This window comes from Rosa rugosa, chromosome 4 (assembly GCF_958449725.1).
Source record: "Rosa rugosa chromosome 4, drRosRugo1.1, whole genome shotgun sequence".
NCBI classification, from domain to species: domain Eukaryota; kingdom Viridiplantae; phylum Streptophyta; class Magnoliopsida; order Rosales; family Rosaceae; genus Rosa; species Rosa rugosa.
In genome coordinates, this window is record NC_084823.1 from 8,669,263 (window position 1) to 8,692,665 (window position 23,403).

The 23,403-nt window shown below is 35.4% G+C and overlaps 2 protein-coding genes across 6 annotated transcripts; both read left to right on the plus strand.

Annotated features, from left to right (window-relative positions):
* Positions 1 to 1,719: 1,719 nt before the first annotated feature.
* On the plus strand, positions 1,720 to 9,730 carry LOC133742214 (MADS-box protein AGL24-like). Its single transcript, XM_062169890.1, has 11 exons — positions 1,720 to 1,876; positions 2,126 to 2,337; positions 5,893 to 5,974; positions 6,209 to 6,270; positions 6,361 to 6,460; positions 6,594 to 6,635; positions 6,861 to 6,911; positions 7,007 to 7,197; positions 7,635 to 7,755; positions 8,811 to 8,992; positions 9,178 to 9,730. The coding sequence occupies exons 2-9, from the start codon at positions 2,147 to 2,149 to the stop codon at positions 7,669 to 7,671; spliced, it is 756 nt and encodes a 251-aa protein (XP_062025874.1). The 5' UTR covers positions 1,720 to 1,876; positions 2,126 to 2,146; the 3' UTR covers positions 7,672 to 7,755; positions 8,811 to 8,992; positions 9,178 to 9,730.
* Positions 9,731 to 11,305: 1,575 nt separating this feature from the next.
* LOC133742216 (MADS-box protein SVP-like) lies at positions 11,306 to 23,060 on the plus strand. Of its 5 annotated transcripts, none has more exons than XM_062169893.1 (9): positions 11,306 to 11,439; positions 11,710 to 11,922; positions 21,301 to 21,376; positions 21,757 to 21,809; positions 21,890 to 21,989; positions 22,114 to 22,155; positions 22,322 to 22,363; positions 22,474 to 22,652; positions 22,768 to 23,060. In XM_062169893.1, the coding sequence occupies exons 2-9, from the start codon at positions 11,732 to 11,734 to the stop codon at positions 22,784 to 22,786; spliced, it is 702 nt and encodes a 233-aa protein (XP_062025877.1). In that variant the 5' UTR covers positions 11,306 to 11,439; positions 11,710 to 11,731; the 3' UTR covers positions 22,787 to 23,060. The 5 variants fall into 5 exon arrangements, with proteins under 5 accessions (XP_062025877.1, XP_062025881.1, XP_062025880.1 ...); XM_062169894.1 differs by having other exon boundaries at positions 11,312 to 11,439; positions 11,714 to 11,922; XM_062169895.1 differs by lacking the exon at positions 11,306 to 11,439 and adding an exon at positions 11,464 to 11,574.
* The last annotated feature ends 343 nt before the right edge of the window (positions 23,061 to 23,403 follow it).

Sequence of the window (23,403 nt, forward strand, 5' to 3'; positions counted from 1 at the left end):
ATTGATAAGGCCTATAACTGATTTGAACCGACCGAGTGACAGCTCTAGTTTAGATTTCATAAATGACACACTTATCATTACTTTTGTGGACGGCCCTAGTTTAGATCTCATGAATGTCACACTTGTCATTACTTTAGTGGGGGATGTCAACAAGTTGAGCTTCCGGTCTTCATATAGGAGCATCGATGATATCAACGTGACCAGTTCTCCTGAAATGTGACCACTAGCTGCAATCTTGAATTAATTGGGTCGCTTAGATCTCAGTCATGCTTTAATAATTGTACCGTAACAACCTCAAATGGTTACGTGGTTTACATCTAACGCGCCCACAAAGCCATAACTGTACATTTGATTTGACCATATGTACTTCCAAAAGATATTTTGTTGGTCATTTATCCAGGACCGATATGTACCAGCGTTTCTTTCTTATCATTAGGCTTCTTTGATTTATGTCGTCGATCCATGTGTAAATTGTTATGCCATGCTAAACAATGCAAGCTAGGGCATTGCAGTGGATTAGCTTTTCCTCGTTGGAATTGGATTGGCCCCCTAGTTCAAGTTGTTCCGCTTGATGATGTAGATGTGTATATAAACACTGATGTGTCTAGCTATAAAACAAGACGAGCACCCATTAATCTCAAGTCAATTTGTTCAATATAGCCAAATTATATTTGAAACTGATAGGGTGCGCGGAATTAATATAATATGGTGGGACAAGGACACGTGGAAGAAAAGTAGGGTTGAAATCATATGACAGCAGAACAAAGTGTACGGAGAAAATGTCGTCCACATAAAAATGGTATATGAATTTACCGACATAGACTTTTAAAAATTTTAATTATACCCAATCAGACGGTGGAGATAACGTTATATTAACACCAAGTACATTGAGCTCCGTCCGATGTGTCTCAGCCGCCCCTGCCATTCTTTCCGAAGCAAGAAATAAAAAAGGGTGATTCTAGTTGGACCTCCAAATTTGCTATTTGGACCTCCCATACTTAGTACACCTCAAATTTACTTTTTAGAATACTTAAAAGGCTAAGTAGACCTCCTTATTTTTACCAAAACACCCTTGAACATAAGATACAACAATATGTTACTCTACTCTTTATCTCTATCTGCAACATGAGAAGAAGAATGAATCAAAATCACATGATATTGTTATCTTATGAGTAGGTCTCTCCTCCATCAAAATTAATAAGAGGTTCTCGATCTTGATATGTTGCTGGAATCATTTTGATTTTGCTAAAAGAAGGAATTTCAAAGGTTTTGGATTGGAAGATCGAGTAATAACTATATCACAATACTCAATGAATTTAGTTTAAGGAAATTCCAAATTAGATTGTTTTGAATTTATTTTTGTATTAAATGATGGGCCATGTATGAAATTATTGTTTTTTTTAGGTAAATTTTAAAACTATATGTCAATATAAGGAAATTCCGGAAAAATAAAAAATTATTTTCATTGAATGTTATATTTAGGGAGGTAATTTAAGAAGAGTATTTTTTTTCTTCAGTTTTCTCTCTTTGTCCTTATTTGTCTTTTCATATGACTTAACAAAATATATTAATAATTGAAAAAAGTTGGAGGTCCAAATATCAAATTTGGAGGTCCAACTAGAATCACTCAATAAAAAATACAAAAAGGTGAAGAATCAGACCCAAAAAAAAAAGAAAAAGAAAAAAAGAAAAGAAAAAAGGCAAAAAGGTGAAGGATAAGGGAGAAATAGACGTCGTTGCAATTTTACCATAATGGGAATCCCGGCCTTGCGTTTTTACCATTAATAGGAAAGAATATTTTCCACTCTTGTTCAGCTAGCAAACTAGTAGCGCCCTTCACCTCCTTCAACCTCAGGTTCCTCAACGCCCAAGAAAGGTAACAGATCAAAACGAGAAAACTAAAATCCACTAATATAAAACTGAAAATCTGAGTCTCTCTTTCCTGGTCGGTTTGTATGTGTTCTTTGATGTATTTCATGAGCTAGCTGAGCATATATGTGGTCGGTTGGTCTATTTTTTGGGTGTTTCTTCACTTAGATCTGGATTCTAGGGTTTTTAGCACAGCATGTAATCTTTGAAATTGGCGGAAAATGTTGATTAGTGGTTGGTTTGATTTTTGATGAAGCAAACTGCTGGCTAGCTAGCTATGTCGAAGCCGACGAGGGAGAAGATAAAGATCAGGAAGATCGACAACTTGCCGGCGAGGCAGGTGACGTTTTCAAAGAGGAGACAAGGGCTGTTCAAGAAAGCCGGAGAATTATCAGTTCTCTGCGACGCTGAGGTTGCTGTCATCGTCTTTTCTTCTACTGGCAAGCTCTACGAGTCCTCCAGCTCCAGGTACTTCTCTACCGTCGTCCTCTTCAGATTATTTGGTTTTTCTTCCCTGAAAAATATTACCGGCATAGAATTACGCGAGACAGAGAGAGAGAGAGAGAGTGTGTGTGTGTGTGTCGAGACCTTTATGGATCTTGCATGGTTTCCAGTCGTATGGTGCTACACGTATTGATTGACTGTTTTGATTAGAACAAGTATTCTAGTCGTTTGCTTTTCCACAGAACACGTGGTGTTCTGTTGCCTCTCATTTTACATGGAAATTAACATACATGCAAAACTTCGTACCACTTGTCTAAAATAAAATGATACTTCATATCAAATATTCTTAGGTACGTGGAGAAGGTAAGGATAAAAAGAAAAAGAGCTTGCTAATTCCTAGTCCGAGACTATATATATAAAGAGATATACATAAAGATCTGAGTGTATCATAATTCATGTTTATTGTTTACACCTGTCCTTTCAATCTCCTGACCTGACCTGACCTGACCTGAAGGATAATATCTGTAACCGTGTGTGGTTTGGTTTACTGGTAGCATGGTATCTATTTGAGCCATATAATTTGACTTTTCATACTAGGAAAGTGCATGATTTGATGATATGTTCGAATACATATAGAAGCTTTTGAAGACATTCAGCTGGATGTGCATCCATGCTTCAAGTAGGGCATGCAATGAGTGGTGGAGCTATCATGCCCATGCATGCATTTTTAACTTGTTTTTGTCCTGCATTGGTTTTGTTGGCAAAAATTCAAACTGATAGAACTAACTCTCATAACATGTGCATGCATGAGAGATACATGGATGGTGAGAATGTAATGTTTAATGTAAATCATGGAATAAGAATTAATGAGCTGCATGTATGTTTTCTCTTTAACTGACCCTAGCTAAGTTTTATAGTAAAACTAGAAAGAAAAGCATTACAGTAACCTTTACCGAAAAAAAAAGAAGAAAAAGTGTTCTAGTAAAAGAATAAGTCTCATTTTTATGTGCATAATCAAATTATATGTGATGCCTGATCTCTTTATTGGTTTAATCGATTATTCAACTACATACTTTTATGGGACAAAACAAAATAGGAACAGCAACATATACTTATAAATAGAACAAAAGCAAGTACTTGATTCAGCACCCACAAAAAAAAAAAAAAAAAGGAAAAAGGAAGTTATACTAGAATTAATAATAGGAAATATTATTTGACACTTAATTAATAGCAATAAAAAGCTTGTGGTTTATAATCACAAAGCTGGGAAAATTGTTGCTTATATTTCTCTTCTTTCTTCTTCTGAGGCCAGCTTTTAAAAAAATAAGAGTTGTCATGCTAAGAGTAATCATCTTCAGTATATAGTAGTCTCGCAATAGAGCAATAGCGTTTTTTTAGAGTACGAGGAGATAACGTTACTGCTACAATAGCACCACAGATATTATCATTAACCCAACAGACATCTTAATAGGCATTGGCAGACGTTTTGTCATTTCAGAAGATTCCTGTGAAAACAAAGTCGGCAAGTACAATAGCTCATTCCCAAGTTCTCTTTCCACTTCTCGATCCCCAGCATTCACTGCCTAGCAATTATCTTAGTAGATTCAAAAAGGGCCAATGTTAGCTCCATTTAAGTGTACACTCTCCCTCGCCATTTCAACGGCCAGCTATCGTTGTTAGCAATGATCATTCTCTTTGTTCGTATCTGCTTCCTAGGACCCTGATCACTTGGTATTGGATGAAACCATGTGGCCGGCCAGAAATATGAGATGGTTGCATTAAAAAGTCTACAAAGCTACAAGAAATCCGAGACTACAATTGCTACTTGATCAATAGTACAGCACCTTCCTCCATGTCTTTAAATCCTAGCTACCTTTGCTAGAAGGATGTTGGAAGGAAAGAGTCTCTAACAATAGGAGTGAAAAGCCTTAAAGAGAGTCTTTTAGTATCTGTAGGAGTTATATCTTATGCTAGCACGCGAGGAGGTGCCAGGGGCCTAAGACGGCATTTTATGTGAGTTTTCCATCCTTTATGAAGTAGGCATGCGCCAGCCTTAGTTGACACTTAATGGTTAGAGCTTTGACGAATATCCAGCAAAACGAATATCCAGCCTATTTTGCATCTGTCTACCCCTAAGTGGTGATTCTTAGTAAGTCAGTAAGTCTCTCTCTCTCTCTTTTAGGGGATGATTCCTAATACCTTACTTCAGGAATAGGTGTACTGCTATTTTGAGCTGACCTTAGCTTTACTTGGAGCCTGTATAAAATGACCTGGCAAACTCTGTCATAGATATGTCAGTGTCTCAACTAACCTTTTATATCTTTCTTTATTGGCAAGGCATTTTTATCATTGTACTCATCCAATTTGTAATTCTGTTTTGTCTTCTGCATACATACATGCAAGCACATCAGGTTCAAAGCCAATTAGTATTGGTTTTGTATTTGGTGTATAAAAAGAGATAATGTTACTTCAAGCTAAGAGTTCTAAGCAATAACCAGATTATTGAGTACTGTGGAAATTGGAGGACCCAACTAACAAAACTTCCAATGAAAATAACAAGAAAATCAAATGTCGATGAAAACTATACAAAAACAGATTAACTAAAATTGCACTAAACATAATATCAAGAACAGGTATTTAAAATCAGTACTTGTATTTTCTCAAAAAAAAAAAAATTTAAATAAATAAAAAATAAAAAATTTGGCTGATGTTTATAAAAAGTGGTAACATGAGTTATTAAGGTGGTAATTTTTTTTTAGTTACCACGTGAGTCATCAAATGGTAAAATGAGTCCTTAAAATGGTAAAATGAGTCATCGAAGTGGTAAAAATAGTTGATGTATAAGAAATGTTAATATACCATAGCTTTACCCACTATCACATGACCTCACCTCATAGTGGAATGAGGTAATGAGATGTTGAAAACTCAGATTTAGGAGCCCCACCTATCACTCAGACTACTCAGTTGCTTTGAGGGTCTCATTCACTTTAGATATGTCTCATAAATTCCAAACATCTTAGCATCCCATGATGAATGGTCTCATGGATGATATTCTAGGATTTGACCTCATGCATCCTTGTCCAAGTTTTCATGCAGGTGCATATTAATCACTGCATGACATAATCATTTATTAATTATTTTAATAATAGATGCATATATGGGCTTCTTTGACTTCTCTTGAGATCATTGGCTATTAATTAGGTCAATTATCTAAAATTTATAACCTTGTATAAAAGTACAAAGATATTTTTTTTTGTCTGACTAAATGGAGGGATAAAAGATATAACAGATTTTGGGCCTCCCTCCCTTGCAAATGATATCACTACTTCAGCAAAGTCTCCTTAATATAGTCTGGACTTCCTCCTGAAATTTGATATATTGGAAATTTCAAAGGTTCCAAGAAGTTTGCAGTTCATTAGTTAAGGGTAATGGCTCCAGATTATCAATATGCAGAAATATTTTTTTTCCCTAGAAACTGGTCCAGACTTGAAAAGAAAATCAACCAAACTAGCCATATCCTATCTTGTGTAGTATGGAAACTTGAATTGTACCTTATTTCATTACTTGTGTATTGTGAAGTACGAAGGATGTCATTGCAAGGTACAAGCTGCACACTGAAGATGTGGAAGAGGGGGACCAGCAGCCACGTCCTGAGCTCCAGGTACATTCAATATTCCATTTAACGTACTCAGTTAAATATCTTTAGGTCTATTTTTTGAGCTTCAAAATGTGTTACTATATATGGTAATTGAAAAATATAATATAGGTATTATCTTTTTAGGTGGATCATATTTGTTTAAAGTAATCAAATATTTTCAGTATGTCAATTGCTAAGCATTTCATGTTAGAGAATTAGATTAGATTATTCAAATCACGATTCCACTTCTCATTTTAGCTGGAGAATGATGAGTGCATGAGGTTGAATAAGGAACTTGCTGACAAGATCCTCGAGCTAAGGTAATTAATTAACTAATTTTAACAATTTGTATGATGGTTGTTCAGACGAAATCTGCTAGAATACCATGGATTGTATGCGTTCTGTAACAGGCAGATGGAGGGGCAGGATCTAGAAGAGCTGACTATAGATGAGTTGCAGAGATTGGAGAATAGGATTGAAGGAGGACTCAGCCGTGTACTTCAAGCTAAGGTTTATGTTGACAAATTAGATATTCATTTCTCTAGACCTGATAATATATAGACCCATATTTTTGGTTTATATAGTTAAATGTATGTGAATGTCCATAAATTAATATCTAATTGAAATTTTCCATTCATTTCAGGATGAAAGTATTATGAGTCAGATTCTGGCACTTGAAACAAAGGTTAGCAAGAGCTCAATCAATTAATCGATATTTATAAGTTCAAAACATATATAACTGTTTAAGTGTAAGAGATATTATGAGGTTCTAGAGTTTTGGCATGGGTTTGGCTAGAGTATTAGTTGGCTTTCCTATATCATTGGGTCTTTCTTGTAAAAATGCATGTCCCACATTTATTTCACATTTATTTCTTCCAATTATTGTGCCAAACTTTTCTACATAATTCAGGGAGCCGAGTTGACAGAAGCAAACAACCAATTAAAGCAGAGGGTAAACAAGGTTCAACTTGATCATTCTGTACATTATATATCAGTTAGGGCTATATGGATCCTTATATATAACCAGATGAACATTTTTGAATTGATTACATACAGTTAGGGATGCTATCCAATGGAGATGGAAATAGAGCTAGTGGTGTTGCTTTGGTGTCGGAGATCTCAACTGATGAAGAAGAAGGTATGGCATCGGAATTTACCACAAGTTCCACCGGCTACTACGGTACTAGTTCTTCAACTTCTTCCCTTGAGGATGACTCCTCTGACAACACCTTATCTCTCAAACTTGGGTGAGCTTTATTCCTTGAGTGCTTTCATATAACAGAAAACGTCATTCATGCATGTTTCTTTCTTATGTTTAAAACCTTTAATTTCTGGGGTTTAAGTAAGATCGTTGAAGCTTATAAATTATCTGACCGAAAGCTAATAAATCTATATGTGGTTTACAGAAAACTTGGGATTTAGATTGGTATGAATGTATGATTATCTCTGTTGTATATGTCTTTTGTCACTATATTATATACTTATGGTCAAAAGCATATATATTTATATTGTTCAATTACGATTGAAGTTGAACTTTTACCCAAAACTTAAATGAATATCTTTAAACGATAAAATTTTGATAATAAGCATAATTGACATCACAATATAAATATTAAACTAAATCAAATTTTCTTAACAATCTGCATTGTCTAACTTTCAGGCTTCCTCGCTGTCTCTAAAACAGGGAGGGATATATGGCATCACTATTAATTAGTGAATAAGGTGGAATTATATGAAGACACAATGTTGCATCGTTGTATGTATGTCTTAAATTGGGAACCAAATTCACGGGCATGACTAGGAGGGTGAGTAACTTGCCTCTGAAGTTTCTTTTTTATCAGTTACAGCTGAAGTTATGTAATGAACTTAGATAATAACATCTAGTCTAAGAGCTAGGTTGAAGAAAGATATGCTGAAGAATAGTTCTTATATGTAAAATATGTCTGTTTGGATCATTGTCTTACAGTTCTGAAAAGGTTACGAGTCAACTTTCTCAGAGGCTAGGTTTTAATATAAAAAAATAAAAAATAAAAAAGAAGAAAAAAAATCAAAACATTAGGAAATGGCTCTTGGAGATCACTTTTAAGCTTTCAGGCAACTATTAGAGTTGTTCATCTTTTAAGCTTCTCTACACGAATTATTTTTGCAAGAAATTCAATCATAATTGACACAAGAAGGAAAAGCTCCAAAGAGTCCTTTCATATATCCATGCATAGGAGATGCAAACAAAGGAAAACAGAAATTTTTAGGAAGAGCTCCAAAGAGTATCTTATCTAATTTTATCCATAAAATTTAGTTTCTTACATTATCTGTATCATATACTGTCCGAATCACAATTTGATGGTCTTTTAAGCATTAGGAAAAAACAATGTTCAACAAAGAATCGAATGAATATATAGCTGAAGATTCTTTACAAAGCTATTTGGCTGAGGTATATGATAGAAATGGGTGTGATATGTTAATTGATTTTACGAATATTGTGTTGATGTGTTCCTTGGTTTACAATTATAAATTTTCTAAATTTCTGCTTAAGGTATTGAAGAGTTGAGTTATTGATGCGACTGTGACAATGCTCTCTTTTGTATAATACCTAATATCCGTGGTTCATCTTCACCTTTACATATACCAGATTAATAATCCGAAAGGTTTATTATCCGAGCCATGCTGTTTTACATTGTGGATGATTCTCTTTAGTTTGAATTCATGACCAACAAATGTGGTTCTGTATTGCTGCTGGTTAATTGTATTTGTAATTTTTATTTTTAATGCATGGTACATCAAAGTTTTTCAATGTTACAATTCCTTCAGCCAAAATCTTATTAATTAACAACGCCTAAATTTTGTATTTAATATTCTCTAGGTATCTCTGCATTTTGAGTACTACTGGATTTCACTACAAAATACAGGCCTTAAAATGTTGGGAGCAATGATAGATTATACTCTTTTGCTCCATGCGTGGACGCTTCTCCAAAATGCAAGACCTATATATATCATATATCCTATGACTCGATTGTGAATGATGCTCATTTCAGTTTGTTCAAGGTAAATACTGTGCATCTGTTGAATTGGTAGTTTAAAATGGTAGAAGAGGAGACCAATATTTGATGCGGCAATGTATAGCGATCTGTTGAAATCATTTCTATTTTGAATTTTCGATGCATATGTTACCTCATTGTTTGTATTGGTCTTATGCCTGCTCCTTTTATATTGGTTATTCACTTTTGCAGGAAGGATTTCATTGTGTAGTTTAGTTGGTTGTCTAATGTTATTTCCTGCAACGTGATCCAGTCAAAACCCCTCAGTCCTGAATATCAGACTTTATTAGAGGAATTGTCTGGAGAGTTTGAGCAAGCATGAAATGTATTATTCCAAGTGCATAGGGTAATGCTTTGATGCATATTCAGACGGATGATGGATGCATTGTTCAGCTGTTCTTCTTTTGGTCATCTTGATTGATGTCGTTATTCCATCTTCTTTTGGTCATCTTTTAGTCCCCGCTTCCCCCCCCTTTCGTTATTTGATTTAAAAAAAAAGTACTTTTGTGGTTGTACCTTGGACATTCAAATATATTCTAAATTATACCATCAGAACGATATAAATGGTCCGCAAATGAAAATGGTGTGTGTATGTATTTTGTTTTCATTTTTGGGTATGCATTTTTTTGTTTTCATTTTTTGGCAACTAGGGAACTGTTATTGTTGTGAAAGCTTTTGGTATTGCTGGATCACATTGTTAGACTTTAAATTGGTAATCCAATATTTCTATACATTTGTTGCTAAAGCATTCATGATAATATGGCTTATTATTGAAATGGCATTTCGTTCTCTTGTATTAGGTGTAGAACAGATATCATCAAGTTATGTAAGAAAGGTTGTGACAGGCCGCGAGTTACAAAAAAATTCCAAGGTGGGCTTGAACGGTAAGGTTTTATATTCATAGTATGCCGTTATATAAATATATAAAGGAATTGAACATTTAATCTTATGGGGTGGTTAACTCTCGGTTAAACCTGATTAACCTAATTATTTGATCTGGATTCAATACAAAAAAAAGGTCCTAATAACAATTGACATACAGCTCACGAAAACTCCTTCCATCTTGTTGGTTTAGATGGGATTTAGGATTATTTGGTCTGGTAATTATCGAACCGATCGAATACTAACTGATATTTTAGATTTGATAAACCGACTTTTTAGTAATCAAAATTGATAAAAACGAAATCAAATATTACGGAAAAAATTTGTCTGGTTTTCGTACATACCAAAAAAAATTTTGGTTGGTAGGAGAAATCAAAATTTTTTAGTTTTGAAATTGATAAGGTCTATAACCGATTCAAACCGTTCGATTCAAACCGTTCGAGTGACAGCCTTAGTTTAGATTTCATGAATGACTATTACTTTTGTGGACAGCCCTAGTTTAGATCTCATGAATGTCACACTTGTCATTACATTTGTGGGGATGTCTACAAGTTGAGCTTCCGGTCTTCATATAGGAGCATCGATGATATCAACGTGGCCAGTTCTCCTGAAATGTGACCACTACCTGCAATCTTGAATTGCGACCCAATTATAGATCTCAGTCATGCTTTAATAATTGTACGGTAACAACCTCAATGGTTACGTGGTTTACATCTAACGCGCCCACAAAGCCATAACTGTACATTTGATCTGACCATATGTACTTCCAAAAGAAATTTTGTTGGTTATTTATCCAGGACCAATATGTACCAGCGTTTCTTTCTTATCATTAGGCTTCTTTGATTTATATCGATCCATGTGTAAATTGTTATGCCATACTAAACAATGCAAAGCTAGGGCATTGCAGTGGATTAGCTTTTCCTAGTTGGAATTGTTCCGCTTGATGATGTAGGTGTGTGTATAAACACTGGTATGTCATAGCTATAAAACAAGACGAGTTTTATCATTGTGCAATTGAGATCTGAGACACCCACTCATTAATCTCAAGTCAATTTTGAACAAATTATATTATAATTGAAACTGATAGGGGTGGCGGAATTAATATATTGGAGTGGGACATGGACACGTGGAAGAAAGTAGGGGTTGAAATCATATGACAGCAGAACAAGTGTACGGAGAAAATGTCGTCCACATAAAAATCGTGTGGATGAATTTGCCGACACAGACTTTTTAAGTTTTTAATTAAACCCAAACAGACGGTGGAGATAACGTTGTATTAACACCAAGAACATTGATCTCCGTCCGATGTGTCTCAGCCGCCCCTGTCATTCTTTCCGAAGCAAGAAATAAAAAATACAAAAAGGTGAAGAATCAAACCCAAAAAAAAAAAGAAAAAAAAAAAGGGAAAAAGGTCAAGGATAAGGGAGGAATAGACGTCCTTGCAATTTTACCATAATGGGAATCCGGCCTTGCCTTTTTACCATTAATAGGAAAGAATATTTTCCACTCTACAAAACTAGTAGCGCTCTTCCTAACCTCCTTCAACTTCAGGTTCCTCAACGCCCAAGAAAGGTAACAGATCGAAACGAGAAAAACTAAAAGCCACTAATACTAAACTGAAAATCTGACTCTATCTCTGTCTCTCTTTCCTGGTCGGTTTTTATGTGTTCTTTGATGTATTTCATGAGCTAGCTGAGCATATATGTGGTCGGTTGGTCTTTTTTTTTTTTTTTTTTTGGTGTTTCTTCACTTAGATCTAGATTCTAGGGTTTTTAGCACAGTACGTAATCTTTTAAATTGGCGGAAAATGTTGATTAGTGGTTGGTTTGATTTTTGATGAAGCAAGCTGCTGGCTAGCTAAGCTATGTCGAAACCGACGAGGGAGAAGATAAAGATCAGGAAGATCGACAACTTGCCGGCGAGGCAGGTGACGTTTTCGAAGAGGAGAAGAGGGCTTTTGAAGAAAGCTGGAGAGCTTTCGGTTCTCTGTGATTGTGAGTATGCTGTCATCATCTTCTCTGCTACTGGAAAGCTCTTCGAGTCCTCCAGCTCCAGGTACCCCTCCATCTTCTTCTTCTTCTTCTTCTTCTTATTATATATATATATATATATATATATATCCGTCCATATATATATACACACACACACACAACTATACAAGAGAGCTAGAGAGAGAGAGAGATTCATATATATATATATATACACACACACACAACTGACAACTATACGAGTAGAGAGAGAGAGAGATTCATATACAACTATACAAGAGAGCTAGAGAGAGAGAGAGATTCATATATATATATATATATATATACACACACACACAACTGACAACTATACGAGTAGAGAGAGAGAGAGATTCATATACAACTATACAAGAGAGCTAGAGAGAGAGAGAGATTCATATACAACTATACAAGAGAGCTAGAGAGAGAGAGAGAGATTCATATATATATATATATATACACACACACAACTGACAACTATACGAGTAGAGAGAGAGAGAGATTCATATACAACTATACAAGAGAGCTAGAGAGAGACAACTATACGAGTAGAGAGAGAGAGAGATTCATATACAACTATACAAGAGAGCTAGAGAGAGAGAGAGATTCATATAACTAAGGATACAAGAGAGCTAGAGAGAGAGAGAGATTCATATATATATATATATACACACACACAACTGACAACTATACGAGTAGAGAGAGAGATTCATATACAACTATACAAGAGAGCTAGAGAGAGAGAGAGATTCATATATATATATACACACACACAATGACAACTATACAAGAGAGCTAGAGAGAGAGAGAGAGATTCATATAACTAAGGATACAAGAGTATATATATATATATATATATACACACACACACAAGAGGGAGAGAGATTCATGAACTGACACATAAATATACCTTTATTTTTCCGATAAAGAGGATTCCTTTATGGAGATTCCATGGTTTCAAGTTTCCAGTTTCCTAGTATAGTGCCACCAGTACGTACATGCATTAGTACTATTGCGTTTTGATAAGGACAAGTGTTCCTGCTGCTGGCTTTCACACAATTGCTTTTTTCCATGTTTGACGTACACTGAACACGTGGCTTTCACACAGTTGAGTGTTGGGAGTGCTGGTGATGACATGATGTTCTTTGTTCATCGATTCCATGAAATTTTGTCTACTATGCATGGATAATAATAATACTAGAGATGATGGATAGTTGATCAATATCTAGCTAGCTGCCTTTAATATACTCCATCCTTTCACTTAAATATACTACATATCTGCCTTTAATATACTCCATCCTTTCACTTAAATATACTACATATATCGAAGTGTCTGCTATCTCGCTACATATATATACAATCTTAATTAGTTGGGGAAGGCCAAGATAAAAGGTTAATTCTTAAGAGAGATAGCTCATGTAAGAAGATAAGATTTTTCTCAAAATTTTAGGTAATTTTGTTTTACACAAATTTTCGAGCGGTTCTTGTAACACATATATTTAAACAAAAATTTGCATGTAGCTAGTTTCAAAATTGGTCCATGTGATCAATTGTTTGCCAGTGGTATTCTATCCACATAAAATGATGGATCGAATGAGCTAGAAGAGGACATTTTTGGTCTCTCTCGAACCTTGATGGGTCTCGATCAGCACCTAAATCACAATTTTCGTAAATGCATGTGGTTACAAACTGGAGAGATATAAACATTATAGACGATATATTATATGATTTGAGGTTTTCATACCAGGAAGGTGCATGATATGATGGTAAGTTGGAATACTACATCATAGAAGCTTGAAGACTTTCAACTGGAATATGCATCCATGCTTCGAGTAGGGCATGCTATGAGTGGTGGAGCTACCATGATCATGCATGCATGTATAACTAGTTTTGCCATATGTCCATATTTCAAACCAATAAAACCAACCTTCATAACATGTGCATGCATGAGAGTGAATGTAATATAGTAATGTAAATTATGGAATAAGAATTTACATATATAAGCTTATGTTTCCTTTTAATTAACCAATCAAAATGTATTATACTAAAAACCAGAAAAGAGAAGTGTTATAGTAAACAAAAGAGAAAAGGCCGTATATTCGCTTTTCATAGTTGGAGTCATTCATGTAATCATGTCTACTAATAAAATTAGAAACATCACCAATAAGGTGGTTTTCTTTATCCTAAAAAAGGTCAGTGTGAGCTTAATTTTCAGATGTCATCGTCTTGCACTGCTTAAAGATTATGATTGTTTGGACTCTTGTATGGAAAGAGTCAATATTTTAGTCTAGTATAGTAGTATCTCTTTTTAGAATTTGGTGTTACTATTTTAAATGCCATTGTTTGCTTGAAAGTTGATTTGCTAGGAAGCTGAGTAGCTTCAGTGATTTAGGTCTGTCAATACTATACTGTTTCTAGACACATGAGTCTAAAACTTTGATGATTTAACCTCCTTTTTTTTCCTGAACTTACAAAGAGTTGCTATCAAGTAAGAATATTTTCTTGAACTGCAAATTTGAAGATGCATAGGTTAACGAATAACAAAACTATGAGATAGATAAAGAAAATGTATTAAGTTTGTTAGCTAGAAATTAGTACAAATAAGAGTGGGATTGAGATTGATTAGGATTGCCCATCCCTTTAGTACTAAAAATGAAAATAAATTAACTCACACAATTAGAAAAACACTTCCAAAACTTTGAATAAAAAAAAACAACTCTCTTCTTTTAATAATGTTACGACCTAACATAGCTCTGTTAGGGTTGGGAGAGTGCTGCCTTTGAGCTTGGCCTCTCTCTCTCTATGTATCTCTCTCTGTCCTGCATGGAGTACACATACGATGTCTTCTTTGGAGTTGTCCAAATCCAATCTAGCTATTGCCGGGATTTCTCTGTCGCAGACGTTTTCTGCGCCATCGTGGATTGCAGGTGTGGAGGCCTATGTTTTATCGGATCGTTTGCCTCTTGATGTGCAACCTTGTGAAGCCCCATTGGATGCTGTGTTGTGGAGGCTAGTCTAGGCCTAGGCGAGCACGACTCAAAGGTAGTGGTGTGATGACGACGACGTTGGCAGATCTGGGTAGATCTTGGTGGGTGCGGTGGGAGACTTGGTGATTTTTCAGGTCGGGTCAGCATCAATCTTGGCGTGGAGGGCTTTTGGCTGTTCTGCGTCCCATTTGGTTTGTTTGCAAGGCCAATGTGCGGCGGAGACAGAGAGATGCAACATAGCAAATGCTAGATTGTCGGCTTGTGGTACGCGAGTCCAGGTCCCTTTGCTCGAGTTCACTGGTTCCGCGATGTCGGTCGGTCAGAGGCTTAGTGGCAGGTTGGTGTGGCGGCGACAAGATCACAAGCGCTGACTCGTTGGCTATAAGGGCAAAGCCTAAGGTTGGGGCTTTGCTCTGTTTTCTAGACTTGGGCTTGGGCCCTATTGGGCTAACAAGGGTTGCAGCATCTGGGCTTTCTATGTTCTAGATTCGGATTTGGGATCCTGGTGGCTTTTTTTCATAAAAACTTGGGATTCAGGATGATTTTTGTCTCGGTGCGTAACTTTTTATTTTTATTGAGATCGATACCTGCAAAAAACCGCATGGATTATTGGTTTGAGGTTGTCAGCAAGTTCACTGATGAATTTTGCGGAAAATTTTTATTGTTAGTTTCGTATTAATTTACTCCCCCTGAGCTTCACTCAATTGGTGGAGTGGTATTGCGTTTAGCGGTGTCTATTTCTGACGACCCTGATAGGGCAAGTAACTGTAATATTACTTTTGTCATATTGAATAAAAATGGCCGACCTCCTACTACTAAAGGAAAACTCTCACAATTAGATATAGGATTATAGTATCCTATTAATTGTCCTAATTTTTTTTTTTCTCATTGATCCGTTTTAAGGTATATTCCCGTAGCTTTTAGGCAAGAGTTAGTAAGGTGGTTATGTTCTAGGAGCACTTGTCAAGGTTCTCTGGTTCACTACCTTGTTAATGTTTTGAGGTTAGGATTGGGGCATTGAGTACATCTTCTGACGCCTGACACGGCTCATGGTACCAATCATTCCCTTATTCTTTGAAGTTTTAGTTAGTATGATAGAACGAGAAGATGGTCATTGGCTGTCTAATTCTCTAATGAGGCAAAATTTGTTTCACCTTGGAGCTAACTATTGAGGAGTAAGTAATGGGTTAGTATGATAAATCGAGAAGAGGGATATTAGCTATCTGATTTTCTAACGAGGCAATGTTGGTCACACGTGGGGGCCAACTATTGAGGAGTAAGTGTGTGTCTTTGGGTGGTTATTTTTTCTTTTCATTTCTACTTCTAGTACTTGTGTGATCGAGGAGTTAATTTCCTAACAAGTGGTATCAGAGCGGGATGGTCTAGCTGAGACTTGTCATCTGAGATAAAATGAGTTAGGTGGAATGGTTTAGGTGGCAGCTCAAAGGTGCAATAGGTGTAGAAGAAGAAGCGGGTAGGAGACTCGAGGAGATTTTCATCAATGACGTTTCGATAGTTGGAACAACTCGTGAGCTGAGGAGCAAGGTGGACTCGGGAAAGTTCTATTTGAATGTGGATTTACAAGGGACCATAATATATATGACTCGAGGGTATGATGGTTGGTGAGGCTGTTCGTCTTGGCACGTTATAGTGCTCCACAATTCAAGGTAGAGCAAATTGATGGAAGAGAAATTTCACTCTTGGGTAAGAAAGGTGAATGACATTCTATTCTGCAAGGCCCAACCAATTGTTGGTGGGAAAGGATGTGAAGTTATAAACTGCTAGGTTATGTGACAGGTAGCATCAAGAGGCAAGGAAGGGAAAACGTGCTGCAATTGTAAAGACAAAGGACACAAAAAGTCGGGTCGTCCAAGGTCGAAACATAAGGGTGATAAGGGCTCGGATTCTCCAAGGCCGGTGTAATATTGGAGGATTTCTCACACTTCAACGGTTATGACATTTTTTTTTTAAGTCAAGTCAGTTACACTGTTGTAGGTGTTGACAGTACGGAGAATAGTGTGAAGGCTTGTTATGTTTGATAGGGAAAACTCAATCCTGACAGCATGTATGGAAATTGTGTGTACAAGGATGTAGGTACTTGAGGTAGGACTGGTTTGTAGGCAGAGAAGAGACGCTTGATATATGTTTTTAGGTAGGACTGGTTTGTGCATTCATGATGACAACTTATGCATGAGAAAATGATGCATAATTAAGTGCATGCATTGGGCATAAATGCATGGTCAAGTTGATGCATTGGGAATACGTAGACTTTTTAGTTTTTCTAGGGTGTTAATGAGGGAGATGGGTGGTAAATTCATGAATGGCATTGATGAAGTGGTGAAGAGGCTTCTATCAATGGTATAAATAGAAGAAGCTTGTGTGGAGACAAGCAAGATGACAATAACAACTCTTAAGGGTCTTCAAAATGTAGAAGCAAAGTGAGTTGTATTCAAGGATGTGTATAACTCTTTGGGTAGAGTGATCTTTTAGGATGTATCTTGTTGGATATAAGGGCTTAAGTTAGGTACAACTTTGAGTGCTTGAGGGGTGTATAAACTTGAGTGGTGTGTATCTTGTACTTGTGAAATTCTCTCGTAATGAAGATGAAAACTCTCCGATAACGTAGGATGGATTTTGGCTTAACCTTTTTAAATCTTGTTGTTTTCTTGACTTGGTTATTTCTTGTTTTCATCTCTACTACTAGTACTTGTATGGCTGTAGAATTAATTTCCGAACATTATCTAGGTTTGTAATATTCATGAAATCATTTAAGAATGTGTTTATGTCGTTGATGCTTTGGATTGTGTTAGAAGTAATTTGGTCAAACTAGTTGATGGCCTTGTCCCACTAGACAGAGGAGTTTACACCTGTCTATCTTGATATGGTTTTTTCCATTCATGGAGGACTTAAAAGTCGTCAAGATAGTTATATGGGTTCGTAGAGTCATCATAGTGCTCGGCCACATACTTGAGACTGTTTTTGAGGCCATCATAATGACTTGTGCATGAGAGGTGCTTTTTTAACTCGAGATTGAGGATGTACTTGAGATTTCTTTTGTTTGTTCATTCAGATAAGCTATCGTTAAGTATTTGACTATATAGTTAAGTATTTGACTATATAAGCAATATCGCTATAGATTCATATTCAAAAAAAGGCATGAACCTTAGGAGTGAAGCTCATAACAGTGTTCATGCTCAGTTGAGATCCCATTGCTTTCATCAAACGAGCGCCTCCTACATTAGGATCCTTTATGCGCCTCCTCTATTATTCTGCTTTCAATTGAGACGCATATTTGTTTTTTCTGACATCGGGGGAGCTGTGACCTTGAAGATTGCCTCTTACTTGAGCAATTTAGCCTGGCCTCATCAACTTATTAGGTTAAAGAGATTAGTGCGGGTGTTTTGATCTCACATTGGTGATCAAGTATGGTCATCTACATTTAGAGAACATCTCTTCTGCGTATTCATTGATTTCATTTAGGGTGGTGTTATTCACACACCTTCTCTATTTTTCTTTTACTTTAATTCAATTTTTTTCTACAAATTACCATAACTACCCTCCCTTGCAATTCTATTTTTTTTTATTTTTTTATTTGGCAAGTCCCAAATCCTAAACCCTTATTTTCCCGCAGACTAAGAGGACTTCAAAACTCTTTGTGATTCCCTCTTTTCTTTTCCATCAAAAACTTCTCTAGCGTAGTCATTCTATCTCTCTAATGTGATGCTTTGAAGTTTAATAATAGCATAACAAGCAACTTTAGATCCATCTTTGGAGAAAATTTTACATCTGATTTGCAATGGAGACATGGAAGAAAAATATGAGTTTAGTGATCATTCAAGTCCCTTTGAATCCATCATTTCTGGTAAGATTCTAACTGAAATTATTTGGTGTATTTCACTTCATCGCGCTCTGCTAAAGAGATCAGTTTTTCAGCGATTTGGTGGATCTAGGAGCTTTAAATTTGTGCGTTCTGTTTGTCTTGGTTTGATTTTGGTATGAGTTGCTTGCTCATCGTGGTTTTGACTTGATTGATAATTTTGAAATTGTTGACGCTTTGATTTCGTTTTAACTTTACTTGACTGGCTAGTTAATTTTATGTTACCTAGCCAGTCAACTACAATCTAAGTATATTTTCTTAGTAGATTGATAATTTTTGTTGACATACGTAGCAATCATAGCAATCTAAGTATATTTTCTTAGTAGAAAATATTCCTTTATGTGAAAATATTCCTTGTTTGTAGATTGATAATTTGGTGATGAACGTAATTATCTAGGAAGCATATTCTTTATCTAATAATACAGGTCATTCCACTTAATGAACGTATTATTTTTCCTTCATTTATAGGTTTTATTTATTTATTTATTGTATAATATTGTTTGATTCATGATTGACTTGCCAAATAGAAAAATAAAATAAAGAGAATTCATAAGAGATGGTAGTTAGGGTAATTTGTAAAAATAAAATAAAATAAAAATAGAATAATAAAGAGGGTGTGAATAGAGAAAATAAGTGTGTGAATAACACCACCCTTCATTTATCTAGGATTAATAATCGGTCTTTCTAAAAGAATTCACTAAAACCACTAAAACCTGGAATCACTATACATTGAATGAGGTGCTTCTCACGAAATCTGTAGATAGAAACCTTAATAGAACTTTTGCGACTCTTTTTCTTTCAGATAACTAAATTATTTTATTCATCTGAAATCATAATCTGTCTTTTTTAAAAAAAAAACTTGAAATTTAAGTAGACTCCAAATTAAAGAGAAATTCTTTCACATATTCAAGTACACACGGTTGGTGTAGTATGAAATTTATCTATTTTAAGAGTTTATTTTGACTCATAATTTTGCCAATTGGATAAGTAAACATCTCAATAGTAGAACAACAGTACAGCATATAGTTAAATATGATGATACAATATTATATATAGATTTTTTTTTCTAAAAAAAAGAATAACATTATTTATTGATAAAATTAGTATAACGTATCTTCTTTTTGTCGCTCTGAATGAACTTCTTTTTAAAGATTCTTTTGTCTCTTTGTAATGCATCTTCTTTTATAATATATATGAGGATTTGCTCATATGCGATGGAAAGAGGAAAAAGGAAAAAGATAAGGAAATGCTAAAATAGATATTTTGGAAGTTCTAGCCATAGAATTTGGAACTCAATGTTAGAGATGATTTACCACATGCCATATATAGGGAGTTTCAAAAGTTAAAAAAAAAAACAAAGATGCTCTAGTAGAAATGGCAAACAACTTGAAAGATGAAGTTACATATATTATTAACGAGAACTCATACATACCCTAGTCGAGATGTATAATTTGATCATTGAAACACTTTGCCACTTTGGTATGCAACTGCAACTACCCAAGGCAATTAGCACTCGTGCAGGCCAACACTAAATAAAGCAAATATATCCGATCTTTTATTTGATTTTTCTTTGTATAATAGCAACTAGAAGTGGCCAACACTATAGCATAGTGCATGGCCCTCGTTAAGAGTTTCGATTAATTTTCTCACGAGCTTTCTTGTTTTGGATGGCTCACCCCCATCACTTGGTTAATTTGAATGATGGTCTCGACTCTCACTTTAATTAGCTTGTGTTAGGGTTTAGGCTTTAATTAGCTTGTCGTGTGTTAATTCTAATACGATCTCATATATAATATGCTAAAATATAGAGATATAGAACCCAAAATGTTTTGATTTGCAGAACAAAAGCAATCAGTCCCTGCCAATTAATAGCTCAACAAAGTTTTTTGCATGCATGTCCGTACCTAGGTCAGGATCCCAATTCACTTGAAGAATTATTTAGGCCCCGTTTGGGATTGCTTCGCTTTTAAAAAAATCAGCTGTTGTTCAAAATTTTAGATTTTATTGTGTTTGGTAAATAAATAAAAAGCAGCTTTAATTGAAAGTTATAGGTCACTGACAGCAGATTTTAGAAGCAGCTCAGAGATTGCTTTTAGAAGCTGCTGTAGATCAAAACACACTCTGCAATTGTTTTATGTACTGATAGCACTTTTAAAAATATTATTTACCAAACACTAAACTGTTTTAATTCACAGCTGATTATTCTTACAACACAGCAGCAGCAGTTTTTTTTAAAAGTCACAGCAATCCCAAACTAGCTCTTAGAATATCAAGTCCTAGTTTTGTTGGCATGCATTTCCATATAGTTTAATAGTAGCAAGTACGTGCTGGTTTTGTTGGCTATAATTGTAGTATTTTCGTTTTTTGGTATAGAATGGACTTTTCCAATATCAGCATCCATCATTTCCTTTATACATTGTATAAGTCATTACCACAATTATGAAAAAGAAAATGAAACAAAGCTAATAGGTCTATAATATTTACCTGTACGTTTGCAATTGACTACGAATTCAAAGAATAAGGCTTAGAAAATATTCTAACTAATTTATTTTGTTTTGTAAAGCACAAAGGATGTTATTGCAAGGTACAAAGCGCACATTGAAAATGTGGAGAAGTTGGAGTCATCTCTTGAGCTCCAGGTATTAATTCAATTCGATCAGTTGAATATTATCTGGAAAATAGTCTCAGTTGATTATATAGTCTGTAGGTTCTGGAGTTTCAATATGTCTTATGAGGATTGATTTCTAAAGGCTATATAACATTGCTAGCTAGAGCTCAAATTTGGACTTTTCAGGTTTTGACTTTTAATCACTAAATGTTAATGACTAGGGCAATGGCAATAATGGCATTGAGTAAAGGACTAAACTAGGGCATTCATATTAATGTGAAGGGTTAATCTATTGGTCGGTCATGGTTGTATAATCATTTTTCTTTTTCTATATGTTAATTGTTAAGCATTTCATGTTACAGAGTAAATATGTTAGTGAGATCAATAATATGATTGCGTTTCTCATTTTAGCTTGATCGCATCAAGTTGAGTAAGGAGCTTGCAGACAAGACCCGCGTGCTAAGGTAATTAGTCAACGTTATCTAAATTCATTAGATGTCTGCTGGCTGGAACGAACATTTGGACTACCTTTCGCGTGCAACAGGCAGATGAATGGTGAGGATCTGGAAGGGCTGAATATGGATGAGTTGAAGAAATTGGAGCAGGACATTGAAGGAGGACTTAGCCGTGTGCTTCACACCAAGGTTTTTGTTAATAAGTTCACTTCTCAAAAGCATAGATCTAATTTATGTGTATGTAGTTACACATGCATGGTATGTCCATATATAAAGTAAATACATCCAAGTGAAAAATTTTCATTCACTACAGGAAGAAAAGATTATGAGTGAGATTATGGCACTTGAAGCAAAGGTGAGCAAGTTAAATTAACACACAGTAGATATACTGTATTTTAAGGACGTCGAAAATGTATTATATTTTTAAGCTAGGTAAATGTTTTGAGTCTAGAGTTTAGGGTTTTAGCTTCGTATGTACATTTTTTTTCTTCAATTATTTTGCTTTTGGTATATAATTGCAGGGAGCTGAGTTGTTGGAAGCGAACAATCATTTAAGGCAGACGGTAAACAATTACGAACTACTGTTGTGTGTTAATACTGTTAGGGTCAGGGAGGGGATTTCTTTACTTAATACTATTTGGTGAATATAGAATTTTGCATTAATCATATACAGATGGGGATGATATCCAATGCAAATGGAAACAAAGCTGGTGTACTCGCCTTGGAGTCGGATATCTCAACAGCAGAAGAAGGTTTATCATCGGAATCTGCCACAAATGCTAGCAGCTGCTGCGCTACTGGTTCTTCCCCAGATGTTGACTCTGCTGACGACACCTTATCTCTCAAACTTGGGTGAGCGAGCTTGCTTGCTTTGTTGCTTTTGCTTCAGTGTGCATGTTCATATATTTCATAAACTTATTTAATCGAAAAGTGTTCATTGATCAATTTGTATTCGTCTAACTTTCAGGCTTCCTTACCGTGGCTAAACTGGGGAGATCCAGAAGGTGGAAGTATTTTTAGCATGGCATTTGTAATAAATGAATGTGGTCGAAGTATTTTAAGAAGCTTTGCATGGTATTTGTATGTATGTCTTTGTTACATGGGTGTAGAATATATTGGAAGACTTGGCTAGTAGTGTGGCTAGTAGTGTGAGTAACTTGCCAATGCGCTTGGATGACAAAATCTTACCCGAGAACTTATTATTTGTACAAATATGCTCAATGTTTATGGTATGTAAAACTATGTTTGTACGTTTGATTATTCTGCAGCCAATGGTATGAATGAACTGACGGTGACATTTTAGCCAAATTGGACCTCATCTCCGGTCGCCCCTAAATTGACCATCCCTTTTGATATCGATTAAATTGATGGGCTTAACATTTGAGTAAATGCAATAGCATGAGTGAAATTGTCATGAGATCACTACTAGCAAAATGAGCAATACACACAGATTTTATACATACTGACTCACTGATAAAAAATCAGTGGGTTTTAGCTTGTAGATACAAATATCCGTGTGAACTGAAGACTGGGTCCCACATAAACACATGCTCACACTATCACTCACTGAAATCAGTGTGGCTAGACTTTCTCACAGATGTCT